This window comes from Aedes albopictus, chromosome 3 (genome assembly GCF_035046485.1).
Source record: "Aedes albopictus strain Foshan chromosome 3, AalbF5, whole genome shotgun sequence".
NCBI lineage: Eukaryota > Metazoa > Arthropoda > Insecta > Diptera > Culicidae > Aedes > Aedes albopictus.
In genome coordinates, this window is record NC_085138.1 from 141,504,478 (window position 1) to 141,515,142 (window position 10,665).

Genomic DNA, 10,665 nt, shown 5'->3' on the forward strand with positions numbered 1-10,665 from the left:
TGATGAACAAGTGATGCGTTGGAACCTGGTATTCACGGCATATCTACCAGAAATTGACAAAACTTGCCATTCAATGAAGATCTAGTCCGTTGTCGACCGGCCGTCGATGAAACCGGCATGATAACTTCCCACAAACTCATTCATTTTAGGTGACAGATAACGGAAGACAATCTGGAATGGCACTTTGTAGGCGGCATTCAAATTTGTGATCACTTTGAAGTCATATTTCTAGTGAATGGGGAAGATTACCCCTTCCACTCCTCCGGGAGCTGTTCGGTTCCCCAGATTCTGACTATCAACCGGTGCAGCCAGGTGGCCAACTTTTTTGGGCCCATCTTGATTAGTTCTGCTGAGATACCATCCTCACAAGCTGCTCTGTTGGTTTTGAGCTGGTGAACGACATCCTTAAATTCCCTCAGCGTGGGAGTTGGATCATTGTCGTCCTCTGCTGCGCCGACATATCCGTTTCCTCCGTTCCGTGGTCCCGTGTGCCTACGTCTCCATGCCATTCAGGTGTTCATCGTGGTGCTGCTTCCACCTTTCGATCACCTCACCTTCGTTTCCATCAGCTGGACGCGGCGCCGGCGTTCCTACAAGGAGATCTTGTCGAGGAGGACATCTATATGATTCAGCCGGAAGGATTCGTCGACCCGACTTCGCCCAGGAAAGTTCATCGGTTACGGCAAGCACTCTGTGGTCTGAAGCAAAGGTGTGAAACTAAAAGATGGACACTGAGTTACAACGCATTGGCTTGAAGCAAACTGCCTACGATTATGACTGTCTACGTGGACGACATGTTGGTATTTTCAAACAACCATCGCAAGAACAGGCTTTAGAAGGAACTGATGACCAAGTTCCGAATGAAGGACCTCAGTTTGGTCAGCAAAGCTCTCTGGATGTGGCTGACTAGAGACGGCAGCTGAGTGATGCTCGATTATGAGGGCTACATCAAGGATTTGCCGCACCGTTTCAAAGTTACTGATTGCAATGCCGTTGTGACACCTACTGATCCGAACCACCAGCCAAGGACGAAGGAAATGTGTCCGAACACCGATGAGCTGGTAGCAATTGTGTACCTCGGCATTATCAAGGCCTACCTACAACTGCGCCTTGGCCTCGATATACTCAAGCAACTCTATAAGGAGTATTCGTTACCCTGTTGAATTTTATCACAAACAGAATCTTCGAGGACCGCCGATGTCATGAAAAAAGAGACCGAATCGCTTCAAGAGTCTGTGGTTTCGGTCACACTTCTCATTGCCATAACCGGTGTATTCCTGGTGTTTCCGAAAGGGCTGGTGACACAGGCTGCATAATTACTACCTTGCCCCTAAAGACTCAAGACTTCATATCTGCAACTCGACTCGCATACTGCCAGAACAGCGACCACGGTCGAAGGAAAGACTGTAACCTTGAAGAAGGTCCTTAAGGTCCAGGGAGTGACGCTTGATCGAACGCTTCTAACGGTCGTGTAGAGGGTTCCACGCGAAGCCAGATAGTGGATGCCGATATTTGTGGCTGCTTTTGCGAGAATGCGAATACTGCCCTTACTGCTGTGACCATCATCCAGCTGCCCCCGGAACCTGGGCTCTACAGGATCGGACCCAGAAGCTGGTCGGCTAAGAGGCCACAGATAACCGAAAACATGAAGAGCCATGTTCGGAGGCAGTGTAATCTTCCAGGCCGCTATTAGAGAGATATTCAGCATAAAGTCTAACACGCACGAAGTATGATACACCGAAGCTGCGGTCATACTTGTAGTTAAAAACACGACCTGCGACAACCCTGTGCTGGTCGTCAGTGACTCGGATAGCGCAGCAAATCGACGTTACGTCTAATGAAGAAATTATGTAACTTTCATAGGTAATTTTCCGGATGGTTTCAGAAGCGTTCCATAATGCTTTGGAAAGTTCAAGGAGTCCTAGGGGCGTTTTAGAGGGTCTCAGTGGATTTCAGGGACGTTCCAGTATTGTTCCTGGAGGGTTTCGGAGATGCTCCCTGGGGTTTCCAAGGGGTTTCAGGGACGTTAAATGGGGCCTCAGAGGGTTTCAGGAGTTCCCAGAAGCGTCCAAGGTATTTCGTGGATTCTGTTGAGACGCCGGGTTGTCTCAAGGGAATTGGTCAGGATTGGGATGGGGTCGGTCTTTCCTCAGAAAGATGACGGGAAGGGGGTGATCTTTCGCCGGAGAAAGATGCCGCGTTTTTACTACCAAAAGTTTATTTATCACTTGTAGACCCTTTGCCAAGTCAAAATGGACTGCTTCGAAGCGCATGGTTTTAACAGCAGTTTTGAACCTTCCCGTCGATGAGGAGGTGTGTGGTGCGGCGTCCTTGGCACTATATAGGGTCATAGGGATTTAAATGTGTTGCTGTGATCGGTTGGAGACGTTGTTGGCCACCTGAATGCCGGTGCGGTTTGGGCGCGAACCTTGGCACGAACAGATTCTATATGCGCTCCAAAAGGATGATCCAATGTGTTTCCGGGAGTCTCCAAGAGTTGCATCAGATGCATTCCAAGGAGTTTCAGGGGCGTTCCATGGGGTTGGAGTTTCATGGTCTATCCAAGTTTGTTCCAGGACGTTTCAGAGCGTTCCATGGAGCTTCAAAAATGTTCAGAGTGTTCTAGGATCGTTCCAGGGATATTCCAGGGTGATTCAGGAGCGTTCCAGGGCAATTCAAAGGGGTTTTAGGGGGCTTCAAGACCATTTCAGGTGTTATCAAGGAGTTTCAGGAGCGATGAGAATCAGGGGGTTCAGGGGGTCTCAGAGGGATTCAAGGGGTTTCAGAGGCATTCCAGGGATGTTGCAAGGAGTCTCTGGGGGTTTCATTAGCATTCCATGGGGAATCAGGGGTTTTCAGAGGGGTTTCAGTGGTGTTAAAAACAGTTTTAGGCTTGAAACCCCTTTAAAACTCCATTGCAACTTCCTTGAAATCCAACTAAATCCCCCAGATCTTCCCACTCACGGACAGATCTACAGATTGCAATAATGCATCATAGCCAAAGATCTTATGAGAGACTCTGCTGTTATTTTAAATAAAATTTTAATTCGCACTTCGAATTTTGCAAACTCAAGTAGAACTACTTACCAGACACAACGATTCTGGTTTTACGCGAACAAGTATGGGACATAAGCAAAAATATGAAACCGTTTTTAAATCGGAAATTGATACAGTAAATAACTGTTAAAAAAATCCTAAAGTATTCTTTCCCAATTTCTCCACATCTTTCAGCCGCAACCGATTTGCAACCTAGAGGACCTAACCCGCGTCGTGGTGACCCGAGACGACGACGTCTCCAACACGGTAACGGTGTTCATCAACCCGGATCGGGTGATCAACTTCTCGATGGAAGATCGGGACGCCTGTGAATTTGCCATCGTTCTCGCCGGATACTATCGACTGATGGCCGGTAAGATATGGGATTCATTTGCACTATTTCAGAACAAAAAATAGCACTAGATTAGAACCTCTGAAGTATATTGCGCAGGTGAAAACTTTAAAGTGACCTCCCAACACTCTCGTTTCAGGCAAAGAACTTCCCGTGGAACAGGAACGTGAAACAACGGTGGAGGAGCTGGCGCCGCCCTATCTTTCGCAGCACACGGTTCTGCACGCTAGCTGGAGTTACCTTCCGACGGAGAAGCAAACCCACAGTATGGCCTTCCTGATGCCGCCGCCATATCATTCCACCAAGACGGTGTACATTCCGTCGAAATCGGAATCCGATTGCGACCGGAACATGAACAACACCCTCACGTCGAACAAGAATCTCAAGCTGGCCGGCCATGACGAGTATGGTTTCGAGCTGCACCATCCACGGGTATCCAGGGATGGGTTGGAGCGAGCCGCAGGCGGAGGATCCCTGAAGCATAACATGTCCGAGGCACGCAACGAGGAAGTCCTGCGAAGAGTAGCCGAAATGCAGAAAATGGTCGAGAGCTCGGAACGCTATCTCAACGAGCACGGGGAGTACTGTCACGAGTTTGACGTCCGACCTGGCAAGTTGAACCTCTGGCGCGAGACTTCCGTTGACGTGGAAAGCGACTGCGAAAGTTTGAACAGTAGTAAGCAGTCCTCGAATGAGGATGCACCAGGAGTACTTCGGCACAGTGATTCGCTCACTCTACTTTCCGAAACGATCAATCAAGGCCTAGACGGTATTGCAAAAGGTCTCAACTCAATCTACACTGCTCCGTTCAGTGAAGTTAACGGCCGGCTGGACAACACTTCGGCCCACAGTACTCCCAAAAGCCAACGTAAAGTTCAAGGCCTCAGTCAAATCCTCAGCGATCTGCAAGCACTTGGAAATGACCTGTCGCAAAGTGAGAGCGATTCGGAGTCGTTGTACACTCCGAACAGTTCTCCAATTCACAATAAGAATGCAAACCAGATGCCTCAAACTAGCCTAAGAAATAAGACTCTCCGAACGAGTTTCGGCCTGCACAGCCCAGACAGTTCGATTCTTGGTTGTGATACAAAGGATATGAATCTGAAGGAATACCTTCGTCAGCTCAAGGAGGCCAGCAGTAGCGATAGCGCGGGAAACACGGATCTAGCTGCCAAGAAAATCGCAGAACTATACGGATACGAAATCGGTGAAGATACGATCATTGAAACCGATCCAGATATCATAGATCTTCGCTCGATTCCACCACCACAAACTCCAGACGAGCTTGACAACCTGAACGTACTGAATGTGCCCCCAACAGGATTTGACGACGGGTCAACCGCAAACTCTGCAGAACAGGACACTTCTGCCGTTGACACCGTCGTAGGTGATCTCGAAGAGTTCCTCAAAAAGGTAACCATAGCACCCCCTACTCAGAAGATCACACCAGCCGTAGAATTAACCCCCGAGGAGATCCTATCTTACATCATTCCTCCACCGCCGGGCCTGGCCGATTCCGAACCCGGCACGAAACAAACCAAACCACCAGCACTGAAAACCAAACCTTCTAGCATCCAACAGTTAGCAAACAACAACACAACCAATGCCAAGAACCTCAATCACTCGGAAACGCCAGTGCCACGGCCTAGAATCAGCACTGAAACCAACTCCATCAATCTACTGGCCAAGTACGACAAGTCCCGCTTCGAAGTCTACTATCCCCCGGAGATGCGAGAAGAGAAGTCCACCGAATACGACCTCTACAGCAACAGCGAGGCGGCCAACGCCAATAAATCAGCGACCCAATCCGAGAAAACCAATGGCCACGTTATCGAATACCCAACCGTAGATAGAAAAGGCCCATTCTCCTGCTGTACAAAGACGAAAAAAGAAAAGACTGAAGAAACCCCAGACCAACAAGCTTCCAACGGGGTCCTCAATAACGATTCCTTAGCTTTGCCCCCGAAACGATGTCCACACACGCCTGAAAAAAGCCCACCGCCTGATCGCCCTCCAAAGAGCGCTGAACTCCAACTCAAGCTGAACTCTCCCGTGCGCTCTCCAAACTACGCCAAAACCAACGGCAACTCAGGAAACTACTACGAAATGGACCCTCCGTCGCTGCCACCGCGCTTCGAAAAACAATCCACCTCTCCTCCTCCGGTCATCCTCTCCACACTGCCCCCTAAGAAACCTCCACTACCTCCTGTCCCCCCGAAACCCTGCATTCGTAGTCCCGTTCCTATTCTCAAAAACCCCGTTACATACACGCTGTCCGCTTCGGCAACCAACTCCCCCGTTCGAACGGCTGGCATCGGTTCGCCACACTTACACCGTAATCCAAACTGTTATAGGGAAATTGAACGAGCTTTCAACCGTGACGACCTATCGGACAAATCCTCCTCCCCGGTGGCACACTCTATGTCGCCAACGCCGACCAACCGCCAGAACGGACACTACCGCTCTCACAGCGATTGTCCACCGGTTTGTCTGAAGAACCCTTCCGCCGAGAACAAACCGCAACTTTCGCTGCTCTGCTCGCCGCAGATGTCCCGCAAGACCAACCTGAGCAACCCAAGCAGTCCCATCCTGTCCAACAAAAATGGCCACATCCTAAACGTAGACATCCTGATGTCCAAAACGGACGTGGCCATGGCCGGCCTTCTCGTCAAACTGGACCAAGTGGCGGCGATGTGTTCCGCCGCTCAAACCGCCGGCGGTGGCACCAGCATCGACGAAGACAAGTTCCAGCGAGCCAAGGACGAACTCACGGACCAGTCCCTGCACCTGGTCACCTCGTCCAAACACCTGGTGGTGTCAATGTCCGACGCCAATCTGACCAACCTGCCGGAGCACCTCACCGCATGCCTATCGGCGCTCCGGCGGATCACCGAGCTGGCCCAAGACCTGACCCGGTACACCTCGGCACCGCTGCAAACCAGGAACATCGTGCTGAAGATCCACGACGTGGCGTCCAGCTTCCGGGAGCTGGCCTGCGTTCGGGTGGGCCCGCAGGGAGCCGGACAGCTGGCGCTGCACGCCGAGTGTTTGGCGAATGTCCTGGCCACGCTGCTGCGCAGTTTGAGGGTTTTCTCCCCCTAGGGGTACGCCGCCGACAGCAGCGGAGGGGAAGAAAGTTGCTGTTTTCTTTGTAAATAGGGGTAGGCTAGGGGTCGGTACGCTTAGGTTTAGCTGGTAAGTTGTTTATTTGTGTATGGTAAGTATTTTGTTGATGAAGTTCAAAGTTAGGGCATCTTATTGATTTAGGAAGTACATGTTATTTATTAGACTTTTAGATATACGTTGATGATCTTAGATCAGTTGATGCAAAGGAAATTAGTTGAATCGGATTGTATGTGTAGATGAGATGATAGATAATTGGGTGAACCTTTTGTCGTGCAATATGCCGAAATTTATGCAAAACCTACCACACTAAAATCAACAAGTATGAATCCTCAAAAGGTTTTTACAGGTCTTTCAAAACTTCTAAGGCCTAAAGCGCCTTGACGAACACTTTCTAACTTCCGGATGAAACATTTCAAGCCACAAGACTTTCGATCATCTGGACGCAACCTATCAAGCTCCCAGGCGAAACCTTTCAAGCATTAGGACAAAGCCTTTAAAAACTTCTGATAAAAGGTTTAGACGAAGTTTTTAAAGCTGCTGTGCAAATCTGAACAAGTTTTTGGACGTAGATTTTTACGAAATCTCGTCAAATCTCTGCGGCTCTGGTCAAAGCCTCTCATGATTCTGGACGAATTCATTGAAGATTTTATACGAAACACTTCAAGCTTAACGATGAAGCGTTTCAAAACGACTTCAAATCAAGCTTGCTATTTGATGAAAACATTCGCGAAATGATGCGATTTGCTTTCAACAACGAATACGTTTTCACCCATCCTCGCTTTATTCAATCAACCTCCCATACGAGTAGCACACGAACGGACTCAACACTGATCAGCATAGTTGACTCTTCCTTTTCGCCGTTGAGCCGTTGCGTTCTAGCCAAGCATCTCTTTTCATCGCTTTCGATGCTTTTCGACAGCTTATCGCGAAGCATCGTTGGCTGGAAGCTTTATTAGTATGGTATCGGTACATGCGAATGTTGCTTCTGTGTGCGTGTCGAGCGTTCGTGCCGTAGCTTCGCAAACCAACCTATTCGGTATGGTTCGGCTGTTCGGGCGAGCGTGTGGCGGCACAGTCAGATGTGTGCAAAATCATTTGTGATTTACATCATGTTCGTTTTGCCACCTCTTTGCTGCTGGTCATCGCTGATCAGTGCACAGTTCAATCGCACGCGATAAATATACAGTTGATGAGTTGTGATGAGCACTAGTGAGGTGATAATTTACATCATTGCTTCAAATAAACTTTCGAGCGTCTGAACCAAGCCTCATAAGTTCCTTCAAGCATTTGAGTGAAGTCTTGTAAAACATCTGAAGGTGAATATTACGTAATTTACTTGAATAATCCATTCCCAACCTTCTTAGCAAAGAACAGTAGAATCGCTTGGCATAACACGGTACCTCCCAATGAAGGCGACTTGCTTCGCTAATGCTCCACTATCCTTTGAGGAAGCTTCACACTGAATAACGGAAACCAAGCGCACTCATCGTGAACAACAGTGACATTCTCGTTTGTTTTTTTTTTTTTTTTTTGAAGAATTAACAGAACCAAAATTATTCGGTAGAAAGCTTGACAAGTTTTGAGAATTTCATTATTCATTTTCGCGTAAGTGACTGTGGTTACGGGTCCGCCACATCCCCTTTTGGCCCTTCATACAACAGCGGTATGTTGCATTCAGAGTGGTAATGGCATTTGTCTTAAGTGTTGAGTGGAACTGCATGCAGTCCAAAACTCAAACTAGGATGATGACCACTTCTGTACATATTCAAACAGTCTCTCATACTATCGAAGCACATAAGAAACTCTTAGAAATATTCCAAATACAATACACCCAATTTACAGCTATTGGAGTAGCTTTATCGAAAAATTTTATGTCGATTTTAATCATTCTTATTCTTCTTCTTTATGGCTCGGCGTTCTCACTGGAACTGGGCCTGCCTCTCTTCAACTTAATGTTCTTTGAGCACTTCCACATTTATTAATTGAAGGGCTTCCTTTGCCTGGCATTGCATGAATTTGTATATTGTGAGGCAAGCACAATGATATTCTATGCCCAGGAAGCCGAGAAAATTTTCCCGACTGGAACGGGAATCGAACCCATCGTCTCTGGATTGTCTGGATAGCCTTAACCACTAGGCTAACGGGAGATTCGTTTAATTGTTGTAGAGGCTTCAAAAATACACGTTTTTGAAGATGCATCAAACGAACCACTCCTCAATACGGAGCTTTTACGATCAAATTAGGATTTTGTAGGAGATACAATCGAAAAAAATAGTTTTCAATGTTAAATCTCAGTTTATTTTTTTTGGGAGTCCCTTTACAAATTATTTTTTGGAATTCCTATGGCATTAATTTTCCTCTGCTGATTTCCTTCGGCCATTTATTTGAGAACTTTTTTGGTAATTCGACCCTTCGACAATTACTTTTTCTCGATACCTTTCGGCATTTTTTCTAGGCATTCATTCAGTAACGCCTTTGAGGTTTTTTCGGCAAATACCTTGAAAATTTCATTGACAACTCTTCTAGAAAAAAAAATGGTTTGATGAGTGATTCCCATAAACTTTTTTTTTCGCCATATCCTTTCAAAATTTTCTTTGGAAATTCTTTCGAAAATTCTCTCCACTAAGTTTTTGCAATTTATTTGGTAATTATTTTGAAAACTTATTTGAAAATTTATTTGAAAATTACTGATCGGAATTATATGGCAATTCCTTCGCTCAAACCCTTAGGAAGTGTTCTAGTATTTTTTTTTTATAAATATATTTCTAGAACTCTGTACGAGATGAATTAGCCGAGGGCTGAAAACCTCGATAATAAATCAAAAATAATAATAAACAATAATAGAATTGTCAAATTCATTGGAAATTTATTTGAGAATTTTTTCAACAACTCTTTTGGAAATTGCCTCGAAAATTCCTATGCGAATTGATCCGACAAAGACTTTCAAACTTTTTCGCCAAGTTCTTTTTCTTTGGCAATTCCTTTCAGATTTTATTTGATTATTTCTTCGGAGTTTACGTTGGAAATTATTGTGGCAATTTGTGTGTAAATTTCTTTTAAACTTCTCTGAGAATTTCTCTGGCAATTGCCTCTGCTTCTTCGGGAGATTCCTTCGGAAAGTTCATTGTAAATGCTCGAAAGAAAATCTGGTGTGGAATTTTCTGAAGTAATAAAAGACAGAATTCCAAATGGAATTGCCGAAAAAATTTTCAAAGAAACTGCGAATAAACTTCAAAAAATGCTTAAGAAATTATCAATGGGATTGCACAATTTTGGAACCAGTCAATTCTATCAACCTTTTACATTAATATAATATGAAATATTTTAAATATCGATTGGACCAAAGTTGTAATTTTGAATTATAAGAGCTATAAAATCATCAGAAAATAACGTATTATCGGTTTGAACTCAGCAATCATCGCCACTTCATTTTTGTTTCATTGCTTGAAAATAATCAAGAGTACATGAGAATGGTAATTTAACTAGAAATTCTATCCGTCATATTTTTTTTTATAACAAAGATACATACCTGAGAAAAATCAAAGTTTCAACGGAATTGCCGATGACATTCTCAATGAAACTGCCGCAGAAATTTTCATAAGCACCACGACCTTTCACTAATATAATGTCTGGAAAATTCAGAGGAATTGCAAAATTCTTAAAAAACAAATGTAAATTCCTTCTGCAAGGATTTTTTTTAAAGAAATTGCCGAAATATTCCTCAAACAATTTGTCAACGGGATTCCGAAACGCATTGGTGGAGAAATTTTCAAGGGATATTGAGAAAATGCATCAGAAAAAAAGCTGAATGGAATTGCCGAAGCGATTGGCATTGCCGAAAGAATTCTCAGAGGGACTGCTTGGCGAGTTCCAGAAAACAAAATAGCACATATAATTGCAAAGATAATTATCAAATAAACTGCTGAATCAATTTAAAAATCTTGAAAAATTCCGTGCAAAAAACTCCCGCAACAACTTCGTAAGGGTTTGAAAAATTCATACTTCTCATAATCACTCTGATTAAGAATTCTTATGTACACTTGATTATTTTCAAGCAACAAAAGCAACAGGGGTTTTCGCGATGAACTTAAACATTGAAACTTTCAAAGGACTTGCCTGAATATTTCACAAAAGAATTGCTGAAGATGTTG

General features: G+C 45.1%; 1 protein-coding gene across 3 annotated transcripts in view; it reads left to right on the forward strand.

The window, feature by feature from the left end:
• Positions 1-10,445, forward strand: part of LOC109408473 (uncharacterized) — an 810,302-nt gene extending 799,857 nt beyond the window's left edge. For all 3 annotated transcript variants that reach the window (XM_062861101.1, XM_062861099.1, XM_062861100.1), the window contains 2 exons: positions 3,232-3,409; positions 3,528-10,445. In XM_062861101.1, the coding sequence (XP_062717085.1) occupies positions 3,232-3,409; positions 3,528-6,490 (3,141 nt within the window). In that variant the 3' untranslated portion in view covers positions 6,491-10,445. The remainder of the gene's footprint in view (positions 1-3,231; positions 3,410-3,527) is intronic.
• The last annotated feature ends 220 nt before the right edge of the window (positions 10,446-10,665 follow it).